The sequence below is a fragment of the Salvelinus sp. IW2-2015 genome, linkage group LG32, assembly GCF_002910315.2.
Source record: "Salvelinus sp. IW2-2015 linkage group LG32, ASM291031v2, whole genome shotgun sequence".
NCBI lineage: Eukaryota > Metazoa > Chordata > Actinopteri > Salmoniformes > Salmonidae > Salvelinus > Salvelinus sp. IW2-2015.
In genome coordinates, this window is record NC_036871.1 from 14,373,380 (window position 1) to 14,392,119 (window position 18,740).

The 18,740-nt window shown below is 43.9% G+C and overlaps 1 protein-coding gene and 1 pseudogene across 1 annotated transcript; one reads left to right on the forward strand and one right to left on the reverse strand.

Annotated features, from left to right (window-relative positions):
- The window catches only part of LOC111956979 (chloride channel protein 2-like), a 63,052-nt pseudogene that overhangs the window by 27,439 nt on the left and 16,873 nt on the right, over positions 1-18,740 (reverse strand).
- Positions 6,144-9,498, forward strand: LOC111956481 (zona pellucida sperm-binding protein 4-like). The gene is made up of 8 exons (XM_023976924.2): positions 6,144-6,474; positions 6,622-6,809; positions 7,091-7,188; positions 7,452-7,609; positions 7,862-8,054; positions 8,235-8,382; positions 8,955-9,030; positions 9,277-9,498. Exons 1-8 carry the CDS (start codon positions 6,183-6,185, stop codon positions 9,387-9,389), a joined length of 1,266 nt encoding a protein of 421 aa, XP_023832692.1. The 5' UTR covers positions 6,144-6,182; the 3' UTR covers positions 9,390-9,498.

Sequence of the window (18,740 nt, forward strand, 5' to 3'; positions counted from 1 at the left end):
ACCTAATTGAGGGGAATGAGAACAATCCTAAATGTATTTTTGATACTGTCGCAAAACTAACTAAAAAGCAGCATTCCCCAAGAGAGGATGTCTTTCACTTCAGCAGTGATGAATTCATAAACTACTTTGATGAAAAGATCATGATCATCAGAAAGCAAATTACGGACTCCTTTTTGAATCTGTGTACTTCTCCAAAGCTCAGTTGTCCTGAGTCTGCACAGAACTGCCAGGACCTAAGATCAATGGAGACACTCAAGAACTGGTGTCCTATGCTCATTTAAGTAGGGTCCCTCTAATTCTCTCTCTCTCCTCCCGGAGGACCTGAGCCCTAGGACCGTGCCTCAGGACKACCTGGCCTGAAGACTCCTGGCTGTCCGCAGTCCACCMGGTTGTGCTGCTGCTCCAGTTTCAACTGTTCTGCCTGCGGCTATGGAATCCTGACCTGTTCACCGGACGTGCTACCTTGTCCCGGACCTGCTGTTTTTGACTCTCTCTTCCTCCTCTTCCTTCCTCTCTCTCTCCCTCTTCCTCATCTCTCTCGCTCTCCTCTCTCTCTCTCTCTCTCTCTCTCCTCTCTCTCTCTCTCTCTCTCTCTCTCTCTCTCTCTCCTCTCTCTCTTCTCTCTCTCTCTCTCTCTCTCTCTCTCTCTCTCTCTCTCTCTCTCTCTCTCTCCTCCTCTCTCTTCTCTCTCTTCTCCTCTCTCTCTCTCTCTCTCTCTCTCTCTCTCTCTCTCTCGCACCTGCTGTATCGACCTCTGAATACTCGGCTATGAAAAGGCAACTGACATTTACTCCTGAAGTACTGACCTGTTGCACACTATATAACCACTGTGATTATTATTTGAACCTGCAGGTCATCTATGAACATTTGAACATCTTGAAGAACAATCTGGCCTTAATAGTCTTATAATCTCCACCCGATACAGCCAGAAGAGGACTAGCCACCCCTCAGAGCCTGGTTCCTCTCTCGGTTTCTTCCTAGGTCCCTGCCTTTCTAGGGAGTTTTTTCTAGCTATCGTGCTTCTACATCTGCATTGGTTGCTGTTTGGGGTTTTAAGCTTGTTTTCTGTATAGCACTTTGTGACATCTGCTAATGTAAAAAGGATTTATAAATACATTTGATTGATTTCTATTGGGCACAAAATAATCTGAAACACAACCCAAACAAACAGCAAATGTATCCAACAAGTTTGTAGAGTCACAAGCAAGCTTGATGTAATCAATATGGGACCAAATACTCAAATTAAAGCTGACAGTCTGCAGTTCAACCTCGTTGTCACTGGATAATTTCAAATCCAAAGTGCTGGAGTACAGAGCCAAAACAACAACACATTTGTCACTGTCCCAATACTTTTGGAGCTCACTGTATATTATCATTGTTATCTTGATAGGCGAGTCCCCTACAAGACAGAATTTTGAATAAAATTCCATTTCAACTTACTCGGTTGGTTCGTTGGGGGAATTTGTCTTTGTGCAGGTTGAATTTTCAGACAAAATATTCGCAGTGTGCAGGTCCGGGATCAAGGGGTAACATTCCCCTCTCTCGACACATATGTGCCCCCGACGGAGACCGGGGTCTAATCCCTGCGTTGACCCCTCCCACCTCCCATTTTCTCTCCCCTAATCATGTATATGGCCTTGTAATTTCAAATTCTTCTGAAAACAGCATAAAAATATATGGGATCCAAAAGGTTCACTGGAAATGATTGTTGTACAGACTTTTCCACAATAGAGGTTGGTCCCTGTGCAGGTCGACATTTTTGACAAAATGTTCACAGGAAAGTATTGTCGTACAGACTATTCCACGATATCCCACGGCAATAAGTCAGACTAGCGGTCCCACCATCGACTAGTGGCACCATCGACTAGTGGCACCACTGCTAGTGGTACCTATGTTATCTCAGGAAGACGTTCTGGCTAACAGATACACACAAACACACACTAGTTTGGCACGTGGTGGGTGGCCCTCTGCCCGGTGCTTGCATGGGCGACTTGGCCCGTCCTTATATCCACAGCAGCGTGACAGATGTCTTCTTCTCAATCCAAAACACACACGGTCTGCCAGATGCATATTTTTATCACTATGTAATGAATTGCTTATTCTGTTCGTAATATGAATCGTACAAAAATAAATGATATAATGACATGTGGGCCAAAGCAATCAAAACAAATGTGAGTGTAAATTCCCTCAGCGCAAGCATAGGCTACAACAATCACGAGCAACCAGTGCACGAAATGGGAAAAGCCCATTTCATGAGAGGCACTGGCACATCTCAAAGGAATTCTCGAAGAACACCTCAAACAGGATAAATAAATACCGGAAACACTTTGGAAACCACAACTTGTTATCTGGGATCAAGTCTTTCCCACACAGCTCCAGGTTGTAAAAAATATTGATTTCAACACGCGGTCTATGGAAGTTAATGCACGCAGATCATCACAATAAAATGCCGTAGAACTACAYGTACAACATAGAATACAGTAGACGGCCAATGGTGGCGAGTGAGAGGAGTCAGTCACGCTGGATTAAGTGTTAGCGTAGCAAGTTAGCGCTTTCTCCATCTTAGCTAACCCGCAATCCGCTCTCTAAAGCTAACCRTCACGATGAGCAGCTCAGCCTTTTGACGGAGTGTGTAGGCAGGGCTCTCAAACCGTGGCTCTGGATGTGGAGTAGAACAGAGGGAGACACACACAGAATAGAACAGAGGCAAACACTCATCCTCCTACTCCTCTGGTGGGAGGATGGCTGGGCTCTGCTCTCCTCAAGTTATGTAACATGTACCAGAACGTGGCAAGATCTCGCTGGTACTCAGGAGTCTTATTGAAGAGAGGCTGAGTTGTGTCCTTTTATTTTACAGACCCGTGAAATTTCACTCTTTGTTATGTCTTTGCATCTCGGCCTCATTGGGTTATTCCTCTTCAAGGTTTGAGTGCCAGTACCCTTTTAACTCTATAGATATGTTTTATCCTAAGCGCCGGCCACCTTTCATTCTAGCCTGAACAGAAACCAGGCTTCCTAGTACAAATATAAACACACATATACTGTCATGTTTCTCTGTCTGTGTCTGTCTTGTCTTGGTTCGTCATTGTCTCGTGTTCTCGTCTCCTGTTCTGTCTTCTCTCTGGTCTCGGTATTCGTTCTCTCTTCTCTCTTCTTCTCTGTCTTTGTTTCTCTGCTTGCTTCTTCTTGTCCGTTTGTTCTTCTCTTCCTGTCTCTCTTCTGTCTCTTCTCTCTTCTCTCTCTTCTCTCATCTCTTCTGCTCTGCTTCCTCTCGTCGTACTCTTCTCTCTCTCTCTTCGACTCTCTCTCTCTCTCTTAGACTGAGAATAAATCAACTGGTCACTGAACACAACAATAGGTACTACACTTGATCAGTAACTACTTCTGATAGCTAGCTTATTAACAGAGGAAAAAGTCCCTAAACCAACCACTCTGGCTACATTTCTTTTCAGTAAGCTCTTTTCCAGTCAGCTAGACAGAGTATTTACGATAATGCTTTCACCTATCCAATCGTAATCGGCTCAGTAGCCACAAGGGCACGGTGTGTAGGAGACACGGATAGAAAGGGCACGGTGTGTAGGAGACAYGGATAGAAAGCAGTTGGAACACAGCCATAAACTTCAGCCTACACAGTCACATGCATTCTAAATCACACCCACAAAGATAGTGATGCTACTTTATTTTTCTTTCTCTTTCTACCTCTCTCTCTCTCTCTCTCTCTCTCTCTCTCTCAGTCACGCACACACTCACACGCACATCCTCTCCTTGTTCCTGTCCCTCATCATGTTGTACTACTCTGGGGAGAAAAGCCAGGAGGTTGAAAGGAGTGACGCAGTAAGATGAAGGTGACAGGCTATTGACATGCACAACAGCAGCCCTCGTCATCACAGACACACTAAGTGACCATTCATTACCAGCAGAGGGGGCTGTTTTTTTTACATTGGCAGAGGAGCAGTGCCATCACCCACGAGGCCATGGCACAGGATTGCTCATCAGTCATCATGCTGTGTCATAAGCGTCAACTTTACCCATCTCTCTCATTAAGAGGCTGATAGGATGCACCAATAATATCAGAACCTCTCTTCAAATGTGTTTTGTGTTCAATAGGGTTTTTCGTCACTGGTTATTTGGGCAAATCACGAGTTCSCAGGTGTTATCATTTTTCGAATTTAAGAAGGGGAAGGGACATTTGGCCCATAGACATGCCCGTAACTTGCAAAGAGAGAGGGTGGAGCTCTTCGTTCTGGTTCCGATCCCCGTTCTCTCTCTTCTCTTAATTAAAAGCATCTGACCAATTACGTAAGACTTTAGTTCTGGGTTAACTGAGATTATGGTCAGTGAGGTGGTTAGTGCAGCATAGGATGATGCTGTCAATTCAGTGGTTGTGGTGCAGTCATAGGAGCGGTCATAGGAGCACAGTACTCGCTCACTCTGATAYTTGGCACTGTAGTCTTTCTGTGGTCATTATACAGGTCAGTAAATATGAGKGGTCATGTTGAGGTCATTAGACATCTTAGTAAATATGAGKGGTCATGTTGAGGTCATTAGACATCTTAGTAAATATGAGTGGTCATGTTGAGGTCATTAGACATCTTAGTAAATATGAGKGGTCATGTTGAGGTCAGTCRGTCACTCACCATGACACTTAGCGCAGGGGTCTTTCTCATACTCCAGCAGCTCTGCCGACCGACTGCGAACACTGGTGACCCTCCGCAGCCCCCCGCCGTCACGCAGGCGGGCCGCCTCCTCCTTGGCGTACACACCGAGCTCCTGTGTGTAACGCCCATACATCTAAATGAGAGGGGGGAGGGAGAGGGGGAGGAAGGGAAGAGAAAGAGAATATTAGATMATTTTTAAGTATTCGTTATGGCCCTCAGCATACACAACCAGCTTCTGAGTTCTGCTTAATATAATACATGAATCATACATGGGAGAGAGAGAAGGACAGAGGGGTGAGAAGGGGAAGGGCAAGAGAGAATTAGAGAGGGAGAGATAGAAGGGGAAGGAAGGAGAAATAGTGGCTGCATTTCAATAGTCTTAAGGAATAGCTAAAAGGTGTCCCTCAAAAAGATTTTTGGTGAAAATGAAGGAGAGGGGACAAGAAGAGGAAGCATCTTCAGACTATTGAGATGGACCCAAAGAGGTTGTGCAGACCATTAATCAAGTATTCAAATGATCCCTTTGACAAGCTCATGGTATTGACCAATCCCTAGAGACTGATGAGCAGTCAAGAAAATGAGAATATTTGATCATTTTTCAGTGCCTAAGTCCTTTTGAAACGTATACATTAAACACAGTGGAGGCTGGTGAGGAGAGCGTGGCTCATAATAATGGCTGGAATGGAATACATGGAATGGCATCAAACACATGGAAACCATTTGTCTGATGTATTTGATACCATTCCACTTATGCCGCTCCAGCCATTATCACGAGCCTGTTCTCCCCAATTAAGGTGCCACCAACCTCCTGTGATTAAACACGGGAGAGAGAGACAGAGAGAGGATGGAGAGAAGAAGGGGGGACAAGAAAAAGGTGAGAGAGAGATAGAGAGAGAAAGTGAAGGAGACTAATAGAGGATGTATCTCAATAGTCCAAAATGGTTTCGTCCTTTCTCCATTTGTGCTGAGAAGACTGGTGAAAGGAAATTTCTGAATATTGGTTATTTTGTAGCCTATATTCTCGGCTCAGTGAAAATGACAGAAAGGAGACAAGAAGAGGAAGCAACTTTCGACTACTGAGACGGATCCAGTGATACAGACAATTTATCAATTTCATAGCATTTAAATTGGCCAATTTGATAGACACAATCCCTAGGTAATGATCGCTCCCTAGAGCCAAATGAGCCGTCAATGAGCTGCACCTGCCAGGCCCTGACTGATTAACTACCCAGGGCTGGCGACGGCTTGACTCTTAACGAGGAGGGGCTCCCGCCAAACCAACACACTCAATCAGGGGTATATTCAATACGCCKATTCCTTTGCAGAACTTTTCTTAAACGGAAGCAAACGGAACAAAACGGGGCGGACCTACCTCAATTTGTCCAATAGAAACTCTTGTTTTGCTCTGTTTGTGGTCGTTTGGTTCTTAATATGGTGAACGGTTTCCGTAATGAATACATCTCAGGTATAAAAGCCTCAGCAAGCCACAGAAGTACAGTGGAGTCAGTCCTATATTGTACAACAATGGCAGGGTGGGTTGAAGTTGCGGTAGTGGTTGTGTGCTGGACCAATGTCCTTGGTGCACTGAAGTGGGGAATGCGTCCACAGCATCTGACTAGACCTGTAACTTATGCTGAGCAGCCCCAGTGGCGGCCTCAGCAGGTCATCCAGAGGCCAGTGGCTTCCACTCCTATAGAGAAATGCCAAGTAAAGGAGGAAGAGAGGATTACTTGTGGAACCCCTGCCATTACTACTGCTCAATGTGAAGCGATCAACTGYTGCTTTGATGGGTGGCGGTGCTACTACGGGAAAGCGGGTGAGTCAACTACTGTAGTTTTGGTTTTTCTAATGTATTTTACAATTTTGTATAATTATTTGTACTTCTCCCTGCCAAGCCTAACTTGTAAGACTCATTTTATGAAGTGTTAGTGCCGCCTTCTCTCTGTGCAATCTCCTTCCCCAGTGACTGTTCAGTGTAGCAGAGACGGTCAGTTTGTGGTGGTGGTGGCCAGGGATACCACTCGGCCCAACCTGGACCTTGATTCCATTAGTCTGCTTGGTGGGCAGGATGCCCCCTGTAAGCCTGTTGGCATYACTACAGTCTTTGCTGTATACCAGTTTCCTGTCACTGCATGTGGCACCACTCTGATGGTGGGTAGCTGTCTTAATGTGCTGTGCACTGTAAATCTTTGAGTGTCTATGAATCCAATCCATTGTAGTTTCCACAGTGGTGGGGGGGGGGGTCATATCTTGGTCTGAAACACTGCTGGTGTTCTATTCTCCCTGGTAGATAACTCGCTAATTATGTAATTACCCAGTGTGCYTCATCTAATGTGAGGATAAAAATGAACACCTGCGTTGCTCTTCATTTAAAGCCTGGCTGTTCTGTATCCGTTGGTGTACACCAACTAAATGTGTTTTGTAACTTTCAGGAGGACAGTGGCTATGTGGTCTACGAGAACAGCATGACATCTTCCTATGAAGTGGGGATTGGACCTCGTGGCTCAATCACAAGAGACAGCCATTTTGAGTGGGTCTTCTCTCCAGTGGCTTAATGTTCAACCAATTCCACTCGAGGCTCAATTAAATGCTCCAACTATTTTTTTCTTTTGATATCTCTAAGATATTTCATGGGGACTAATTAACTAAAGAAGCTGACACTAACTGTTATCTAATTTGACGCTCGAGTTGTCGTACCCAGCAAATGCTAGCTAGCCCACACAATCAATGTTGAGAAACCCAATACTGGTGGTCCTAATGTACATTCCATAACAGTAAAAATGTTTCTCCTAGGCTGCGGTTCCAGTGTAAGTACTCTGGCACTGCAGTGGAGGTACTGATTGTTGATGTGAACACTGTTGCTCCACCTGCTCCGGTTGCTGTTCCTGGACCCATCAGCCTGGTGCTCCGACTGGCCAGCGGACAATGTTACAACAAGGGATGTGTGGAAGGTAAGTTGGAGAAACGGTTGTGTGTTGGAATAATAAATTTTTTCATTAATGGCTTGTAGTTGTGTCTGAGGGGAAATTGATTTGTGGCATAACATGCCTGGTTCTGTAAGTTCTTCTATAAAGACTTTCAAATGTGTTGCTTCCTGGGTGGAACCATGCCTGTTCCAACATTCTTGGGGGGGTGGTGTAAGCTGGCCAGCACTAATGAAATGTTTACACTTCAAGTGTTTGAATTCTAACCTTTGTTTCCAGATGTGGAAGCCTACACCTCCTACTACAGCGACGCAGACTACCCAGTTGTCAAGGTCCTAAAGGAGCCGGTGTATGTTGAGGTTCACATCCTGAGGAGGACTGACTCTAACCTGGTCCTGAATTTGGAGCATTGCTGGGCCACCTCCACCCCCAGTCCTCTAAGCCTGCCCAAGTGGGACCTCCTGGTTGATGGGTAACTGGAGAACCAAGATGGTTGCCTTGCTGCTTTTTTCTCCATTTATTGCTCCTTTCCTACTTTAATTTTTAGTCTGTGCTTCCATGTAAAGTAACTGGGGCTCTTCCAACCAGGATGTAAACCTAGGGACTTTGGGAAGATCTTAGAGTTGTACAAACCATGACTGTCTCTCCCCAGGTGTCCGTCTCAGGATGACCGCTACCTGACCTCTGTGATCCCTGTGGCTGGCTCATCTGGCGTCGTGTTCCCCACCCACTACAAACGCTTTGTGGTCAAGATGTTCACTTTTGTGGATGCGCACACCTTAGCTCCTCTGAAGGACAGGGTACTGCATCTTTACTTTACTACAGCAGGAGTTTCAATTAAGGCCTCATGGTCTGCTGGGCTTTTCTCCCTGATGGTTGACTGATTGGCCAGGAAGTCCACTGCACTCCCGTCCAAGTCACTAGTTGAAAGCCAGCGGTGCTGTTGATGGCTTTTAAATGGCCTGCGTAATTGTCGCTATTTGGGGCTGCCTAGCAGTTAAGGGCRTTGGGCCAGTAACTGGGATGTCGCTGTTTCGAATCTTTGAGTAGGCGAGATCTGTGCCCTTAAGCAAGCTGCTTAACCTTAATTTCTCCTKTAAGTCACTCTGGATAAGAGTTTGCTAAATGATACCAAGCTAAAGGTTTGCTTTCCATCTACAGGTCGACATTCAGTAGCAATCTTTCCCTGGAGGCAGAACTGAGTATTTTGCACTAGATGGGATGGCTGTTAAGTCAAAATTGGTCATTGTAGAAATTCAAACCAATTGACTGTAAAGGTTAGGTTTGACTCTGTTCCAGCTAGTGACCACTCTGCAGAGCTGCCTCTAGTACATGAATCATCCCAATAAATGCCAACATTCCTTCCATCCAGGTATTCATTCACTGTAGTACAGAGGTGTGCTACGCTACTGGAAATCACTCCTGTCAACAGAGCTGCAACAGGCAAAGTAAGTGTTTTATTTTTAATCTTCCATCTAGGGATGGTTTTAAATTTGATCATCTAGCTTTAGTTGTTTTTAAGTGGTGGCCATCAATCCTGGTCCTAGAGCACTATGGGGTTTACATTTGCACAAACATCAATATATCCTAACCTTAATTTGACCAGGGTTTGAAAGTAGCTGGAAATACGTAACTGTTTGTGCACTAGTTGGATKTAGTGCTTGAGGCATTGACTTAAAATTCTGTTCCTCCAGGGAGAGATGTGGCAGGAGTGAAGTCTTTGGATGGAGAGACCACCGTGGTGTCCAGTGGGGAGCTGATTCTGACYCGACAAGAACCACCTGCCAGGCCTGAGAAATACTTCTGATCCACCTCTGCTTGGGATAAGGGCCTGACTACGACCTAGTAGCAGATACAAGATGCCTATTGACTTGTGATCCACTAGCTTGCTAAATAAAATCTTGTTTTTCAATTTTCATGTTGATGGGTTTTTGTTTTGAATTTAATAGAGAACTGATCTTGCTTTCAACACTGGGAACAGGGTGGTTCTGATTTCTGCCAATCACCTTGGATCCTTGTTTGGTTGTAGAGATAAGCCACGCAAGGTTACTATAGCAATRCATTGACTTCAAGTTTCTGAAGGGTTGTCCCTTATGTTTAAATTTTTTTTAACTGTATACTTGGACACTGACACCCATGTGCCACTGACAGTTGGCGCCTTTCAATGWAAGTGTAATTGGTCATGTGCCTTGACTACTTGAGGAATTCATTCCACGCTGATGCATCAAATGGAAATCCGGTGTTCTGTAAACGGGTTCTGGAAGGTAGCTTCACAAGCTCTGCATCTTGTCTATAGATTGTCAGACTGAGCCAGAACAAGCAGAGGTACTAAGCTGCTTGCATTGGGGAAGTGGCCATGTAGAGGAGTGACTGGTTGTCTAGCAGATGTGAAAGTGGCACATGTTTCCAAGYGACTGCTTGCAGGCAGCGTGTCTAATGACAGTTAACTGGCATGTGTGCCAAGTTATAGGGGGAGTGATCCTACAAAGTATGGCATTAGGGTAATGTCTACAGAGGGGAGCCTGTCTGCCAGCTGAGGACTATTCCCCATATACCAACCTGTACTGTACCGCTAGTGTCTGGATTTTACACAGGCCTGCAACCACCACTGAATACACATCTAGTGGCACACGGGTCATCCTTTCAATTTCCTGGTTAAAATGTCCTTGGTAATCAAACATTTAGAAGAGACATGCTCTCTGCAATTTGTATATATCAGTGTATAGGGTCAGTGCAGTCCCTTTACTCTGCTCACTTTATTCTCCATCTCTGCTCTGTCCCCTTTTCTGTCTGTAAATACAGTGCTGTGATCAGAGCATTGAGATGAGCATCACGCCTCCAGACATTCTCTGCTCTCTACTTTCCTCTCTTCAGCTACCATCACTTACCTTTTTCCCTCAATTTCCCCTCTCTCCCACTCATTGAGATGGGCGTCACGATTTCTCCAGACTTGCTCTTTCTGCATGCTTGAGCAGGTGAGGCACAGAAGGAAAGCTGCACAGCTGTGGCTTCTGTCTTGACAGAGGGATGTCCAATAGCCCACCTCCCATCACTTTACTACCCATCGGCCTCCTCTCCCTGTTCTACCCATTTAACTAGTGCAACTCCACATATGACACACTGCAACACCTCATGGAACCACTCTACGCCCCAGCCCAACACTACCGTGTAGGCTGCCAGCTACATCCTGACAAGACGCGTAGACTGGCTGATGGTTGTGGAAACACCTGATATGTACAGTACCAGTCAAAAGTTTGGACACACCTACTCATTCAAGGGTTTTTCAAAATTTTTACTATTTTCTACTTTGTAGAATAAAAGTGAAGACAAAACTATGAAATAACACATGGAATCATGTAACCAAAGAGTGTTAAACAAATCAAAATATATTTTATTTTTGAGATGCTTCAAAGTAGCCACCCTTTGCCTTCACCGCTTTGCAGTCTGTGTAGAAAATAGTAAAAATAAAAACCCTGGAATGAGTAGCTGTGTCCAAACTTTTGACTGGTACTGTATTTGAATACACGTGTAGGCTAAATGATAATGAACACAATCACGTGCAGAAGACCACACGCACACACACACACACACACACACACACAGTGGTATTAATGCTGCCTGTTAGTGGCCCCGTCCTGGGCTTGTGAGAAACCAATCAGAGACCATCTGGAGCACGGCCCCCTGGTGTAGCAGCAGGTGGACGGAAGGACTGTGTTAAATGAGCTGTGGTCACCACTACGGTTACCAAAGATATTACCTGCAACATTGTCATCAGATGAAAAAGCAACAATGATATAGCAACTTAAACAAGATTACTGACAACACAGGAGTGTTTCCCCTACTGCTACTTACAGTAGGCCAGTGTTTTTCAAACCGGGGTCCGTGGACCACCCCATAGGCATAGGGGTACTACCGGTGGTCCGAATTATATATATWTTYTTWATGTTTTACATTTTTGTTCCAAAAATAATAACAATTGGGAGTATTAATGGTATTATAAGCAATGTTACATTACTTTTCACAATGCTAATTGTTTGTGCTAATAGGCCTTTCGTTTGTTCCCTGCTCAAAGTAACTACATTTGACCGCCAAGATAAACTGTATATTATTTTGGGGATAATTCTGCGACTCCGCAAATGATGGTTCTCGAGCTTTTGATGGTGATTTGCTGGTCCCAGGAACGGAAAAGGTTGTGAACCGCTTACTTGTGCACACCTGGTTCAACTCTTCAACTACTCATCAGGCTGCTTTGATCAGATCACAGTACTTATCAACCTCTTGCTCAGTTGAATCAGGAGTGTCAGAACTGGGCTTGAACAAAACCCTGCACACAATATTGCGTCAAAGAACAGAAACGACACTAAAATCTCATTCCACAATCTGCTCTAGTATTATGATCAAAACACACACTTGCATATTACAAAGTACTGAAACTCAGAGCAGTGATAGAGCAGCTTATCCAAAACCCCCAGGGCTCATGGGACAGGCTTGGGAAATTGAATTAGCTGGGAAAGTGAGATTTCATCTGTCTGAAGATCTGCATTAATGTACAGTAGGTTGGTCTTGGAGGCTGGAGTTGGTGGAGTAGTTACCTATGCACACCATCATATCAAGAACACACGTTCACAAGCGACCCCCAAAAACATAACACAACCTCGTAGAATTACCTAAGGCATTTGACCTCTAACCTGTATGGTGTGCCAAAAATGGCCATTCCAGTCATTTCAGGAATCAATGCCCTGTATCAAATTTAACTGACACTCAGTCAAACTGAAACATATATTTTAAACATGCTGATTTTGCAATACACTATCCTACATGTCCAAAGAGATTGTACCGTTCTTTGTCCCTCCTTCACACCTGCAGTATTTCATCATCATCAGAGAGAGAGAGACAGAGAGACAGAGARACAGAGAGACAGAGAGACAGAGAGAGAGAGAGAGAGAGAGAGAGAGAGAGAGAGAGAGAGAGAGAGAGAGAGAGAGAGAGAGAGAAGGTAGCTTTGTTCTGTCAGAAGCTAAAGTGGAACTGAGCCCACCTCTGTGTGTATGCAGAGACAGGAATGCTGACTATGAAAAGCTACATCCCTGTGAAGAGAAAAATAGTCTCTGTGTGTGTGTGTTGTGTGTGTGTGTGTGTGACATGGATTTAGAGGTGTTTCTCTCTAGGGCACATCTTCTGCTAATGCTCTAATCACACGCAAGAGTGCAATCACACGCACACACACACAGCACACACTTGCTCTTTCTCATACACCTATTAATGTACACACACCCACACCTTGCACACACAAACACAAACCCCCACACACACACACACACGCACACACACACACACGCACGCACACACACACACACGTACGCATGCACACACAGTGTGAGAATGGATCATATTTGGTTGCATCTGCAGTTCTCCACGGGCTGCTTTTCCTGTTCAGGTTGATCATGACTTTGATCTGTGCAGCAGCCAAATCCTCCTGAACCCCCGCTGGCCATAGGGACATGAGCCTGCTGTGTCTAACATCTGTTCTGACAGAGGCTTACCACACACATATGCACACACCCCCCACACACACACACAGTCATGCACATACACACACACTTTGAAGGAGAAGACATCAGATGGAATGTTGTAATACTTAAAGACACCCAAACACCTTCTGTCTAACCATCCCTCTATGCATTCATGCCGTGAGTCATACCGGAGGCATACGGTGGCAGTGGCAGCCAGCTGTCCCATCATGCATTGCACCAGACAAGAGTTCCAGAACTCGCTGACCCGGACACCTGTCTGGAAACAGACCTTAACCATACGGTGATGGGTAATAGGTGGATTTACATAGCACTTTTATCAGCAGGTGCTCAATGGGAACTCACCTCATCTTAACTCACCTCATCCACTACCATTATGTGGCATCAACCAATGCAACTACATTTAAATATTGTATTTGTTCGTGTGTATTGCGTTGGTTCATCATGAACACTGATGTCTTGCCAAGACTCTCGAAAAACTGATTCAAACCWGATTCAAACCGAGACTTCCTTCCTGGTAAAGGTTAATTGAAAAGAACTAAAAATAGAAATCTGTWTAAGCCAATGCGTTTCATTTCTCCACAGCCACAGTCGATCAGTCTTTATGGCTCTTTATGTTAAAGGCCCAGTGCAGTCCAAAATTGTTTTCCCCTGTGTTTTACAGTGGCAATAAAAAGCATGTGAACCCAGTGGAATTACCTGGATTTCTGCATAAATTGGTCATCAAATTTGATCTGATCTTCATCTWAGTCACAATAGACAAACATAGTCTGTGTAACACACAAACAATTATATGTTTTCATGTGTTTATTGAATACACCATGTAAACATTCACAGTGCAGGGTGGAAAAAGTATGTGAACCCTTGGTTTTAATAACTGGTTGACCCTCCTTTGGCAGCAATAACCTCAACCAAACGTTTTCTGTAGTTGCAGATCAGACMTGCACAACGGTCAGGAGGAATTTTGAACTATTCCTCTTTACTATTCCTCTTTGTTCAGCAATATTCTTGGGATGTCTGGTGTGAACCGTTCTCTTGAGGTCATGCCACAGCATCTCAAATCGGGTTGAGGTCAGGACTCTGACTAGGCCACTCCAGAAGGCGTATTTTCTTATTTTGAAGCTATTCTGTTGATTTACTTCTGTGTTTTGGGTCGTCGTCCTGTTGCATCACCCAACTTCTGTTGAGCTTCAATTGGCGGACAGATAGCCTAACATTCTCCTGCAAAATGTCTTGATAAACTTGGGAATGTATTTTTCCGTTGATGATAGCAAACTGTCCAGGCCCTGAGGCAGCAAAGCAGCCCCAAATCATGATTCTCCCTCCACCATACTTTACAGTTGGGATGAGGTTTTGATGTTGGTGTGCTGTGCTTTTTTTTCTCCACACATAGTTTTGTGTGTTCCTTCCAAACAGCTCAACTGTAGTTTCATCTGTCGACAGAATATTTTGCCAGTAGTGCTGTGGAACATCCAGGTGCACTTTTGGCTTCTTTTGTGTTGTCCTCCCATGAACACCATTCTTGTTTAGTGTTTAACGTATCGTAGACTCGTCAACAGAGATATTAGCATGTTCCAGAGATTTCTGTAAGTCTTTAGCTGACACTCTAGGATTCTTCTTACCCTCATTGAGCATTCTGCGCTGTGCWCTTGCAGTCATCTTTGCAGGACGGCCACTCCTAGGGAGAGTAGCAGCAGTGCTGAACTCCATTTATCGATAATTTGTCTTACTGTGGACTGATGTACATCAAGGCTTTTAGAGATACTTTTGTGACCCTTTCCAGCTTTATGCAAGTCAACAATTCTTAATCTTGGGTCTTCTGAGATCTCTTTTGTTCGAGGCATGGTTCACATCAGGCTATGCTTCTTGTGAATAGCAAACTCAAATTTTGTGAGTGTTTTTTATAGGGCAGGGAAGCTCTAACCAACATCTCCAATCGCGTCTCAATGATTGTACTCCAGGTTTGCTGACGCCTGACTCCAATTAGCTTTTAGAGAAGTCATTAGCCTAGGTGTTCACATACCTACACTGTGAATGTTAAAATGATGTGTTCAATATAGACAAGAAAAATACAATAATGTGTGTGTTATTAGTTTAAGCAGACTGTGTTTGTCTGTTGTTGTGACTTAGATGAACATCAGATGTAATTGTGTGACCAATTTATCCAGAATTCCAGATAATTCCAAAGGGTTCACATACTTTTCTTGCCACTATATATATATATTTCCACACTATGTGTTGGGAATAATACTGTGAAGTTGTAAAATTCATGATAATTCCCTTTTAGTGTAAGAGCTGTTTGAAAAGATCACCTGACATTTTGGTGTAATGGAGTTTTGGCCTGCCTTAATTAGTTAATAGACCAATAAGAAAGAGAGTACTAAACCTCTCTGCTAATAACACATTTTCTGTTTTTTCATTCCCACTCTGACCACTCCCAGACAGTCCAAGCAAAATTCATGATTGAGAAATTGCTTTTCGCTAAGAAGCTATTTTAGCTTATTTTTGACCATTTTAATTGAAAACAATCACAGTTAAGTTTTACCCGTGATTTAATATTGAGATAAAAACGGCTGAGTTGGACCTTTAGTTGGAGTTGGACCTTTAAAAGATATGAATGGAGAAATAACTTATGAGTACAATAGCTGAAGATGACAACACGACCTCAACCCTGAGGTCGAAGGAATTGTCCGTAGAGCTCMGAGACAGCATTGTGTCGAGGCACAGATCTGGAGAAGGGTACCAAAAAATGTCTGCAGCATTGAAGGTCCCCAAGAACACAGTGGCCTCCATCATTCTTAAATGGAAGAAATTTGGAACCACCAAGACTCTTCCTAGCACTGGCCGCCCGGCCAAACTGAGCAATCAGGGGAGAAGGGCCTTGGTCAGGGAGGTGAYCAAGAACCCGAKGGTCACTCTGACAGAGCTCCAGAGTTCCTCTGTGGAGATGGGAGAACCTTTCAGAAGGACAACCATCTCTGAAGCACTCCACCAATCAGGCCTTTATGGTAGAGTGGCCAGACGGAAGCCACTCCTCAGTAAAAGGCACATGACAGCCCACTTGGAGTTTTCCAAAAGGYACCTAAAGACTCTCAGACCACGAGAAACAAGATTCTCTGGTCTGATGAAACCAAGATGGAACTCTTTGGTCTGAATGCCAAGCATCACATCTGGAGGAAGCCTGGCACCATCCATATGGTGAAGAGTGGTGGTGGCAGCATCATGCTGTGGGGATGTTTTTCAGCAGCAGGGACTGGGAGACTAGTCATGGTGGAGGGAAAAATGAACAGAGCAAAGTACAGAKAGATCCTTGATAAAAACCTACTMCAGAGCGCTCAGGTCCTCAGACTGGGGCGAAGGTTCACCTTCCATCAGGACAACGACCCTAAGCACACAGCCAAGACAACGCAGGAGTGGCTTCAGGACAAGTCTCTGAATGTCCTTGAGTGGTCCAGCCAGAGCCAGGACTTGAACCCAATCGAACATATCTGGGGATACCTGAAAATATCTGTGCAGCAAGCTCCCCATCCAACCTGATAGAGCTTGAGAGGAACTGCAGAGAAAAATGGGAGAAACTCCCCGAATACAGGTGTGCCAAGCTTGTAGCGTCATACCCAAGAMGAATTGATGCTGTTATCACTGCCAAAGGTGCTTCAACAAAGTACGGAGTAAAGGGTCTGAATACTTATGTAAATGMATTATTTCTATTTCTATTTCTATTTTTTTATTTTTTATAAATTAGCAAAAAATTCTACAAACCAGTTTTTGCTTTATCATTATGGGGTATTGCGTGTAGATTGATGCGGGAAAATAAACAATTTATTCAATTTTARAATAAGGCTGTAACGTAATTWTKKGGGGRAAAAGWCAAGGGGTCTGAGTACTTTCCGAAGGTACTGCATTAACGGTGTATACCAGTACGGGAAAAAGTACAAAAATKTATCCACMTACTACTGTAAGTTTCTCTGGATAAGAKCSTCTGCTAAATATGTCAAACGTAAACATTTATTTCACTACATCACTGCTTGACACCAGTCCAGACAGGGTAAATGAGCCAACCCCTGATTTAGTAAAACAAGGCCTATTTTCTGTTTCAGACCCATCTGTAGCTCCGAGTCCTAGGCTATGTCTAAACACCAATACATAGCAGAGTCATATTACATTTCTAACTGGGAGAGCAAAAGGTACAGGGCCCGCTTGCCCCACAGTACATGTCAAATAACTCTCACATGTTTGGTTAATATCTGGAGTACGAGCCATYTGTCAATCAATTCTCCCTGAGGAGAAAAAAGACCTACCTCCATTTCAGATGATGAAGGGAGTTTAATGTATCACATACCATCACACACATACATGCAGGCACACAGACACGCACAAACAGACACACGCACACACATGCAATTGTATAGGCCATTTATTTATTTGTAATGAACTGGAGGTACAAAGCCAGAGGGGAATTCACACCTGAGATACGCACGCATAAATGGAACGTAATAATTTTTTCATACACTTTTCTCTCTGCATGCATTCTGACCATGAACTTAAGTATGGGGAAACGCATGTGCCAGCCAGSTATATGCTTGGGGTGGAGATCACAGAAATGGAGGTGGCAAAGGTGTGTCCACAGATGTGTATACTGACCTTGACTTATTTCCACCACCTTTCCGTGCGAGGAAACCATGAATAAGGTCGAGCAAACCTGTCTGTGGTGGAAAAACATCTACTTTCTTTTWTCCCGCTGGGAATAACAGCATTCCCCACGCGCTGTAATTTCTAAATTGATAAGAGCTACTGAGAAGAGCTAGGTTTGTAAATTAKAATTATTTTAGATATATTTKAACTCATTATCACTGGAGACAAATGTGAAACCAGTCACCAGGGCGGCAGGTAGCAGTTAAGAGCTTTGGGATAGTAACCGTAAGGTCGCTGGATCAAATCCCGTAGGTCAAAAATATGTCGATGTGCCCTTAAGCAAAGGATTTAACCATAATTGCTCCTTTAAGTCACTCTGAATAAAAGCATCTGCTAAATTACTTAAATCTAAAATATGKCAGGAAACTGAAAAGCATATCAACATTACAGGTATTTCTGCCCCTTTTCCACWGTGAAGTATGAAATCACTGATATGATCTGAGAAATATTTGTATCTGTCTYTATTCCACAGAAAATGCACTGAAATGATATACATAGAATGAACAAATACGTATGCTCATTTSCTGTAATATATATATATTTTTAAATATAATGGTTGCCTAAAGAGGGCACTCTACGAGCTGCTCACTGAACATCATTCACCACTAAGTCACGACGTGAGAGTAGGCGTGGTGTTTTGACGGTGAGTAGCTTGCCGCAGTCAGCGACAGCATATTTGAATAAGTAAATCATCAAAAGTACACTTCACCAAGCAAACAGCCCTATCCTCATCACATTCTCACTTAGTTAACGTTAGCTGGCTATCTAGCCAGCAATTTAGTTAGTCTCTATCTAGCCAGCCAGCAATCTGTGCTACTTATGTTTGCAGCACTGAACTGGTGCCAAAGTGAACACTTATCCTTGATACAAAAATAACACCGCTACTGTCTGGGTCTATTATGTTAACGAGTTTATTTAGTTTCCCGAAATATGCA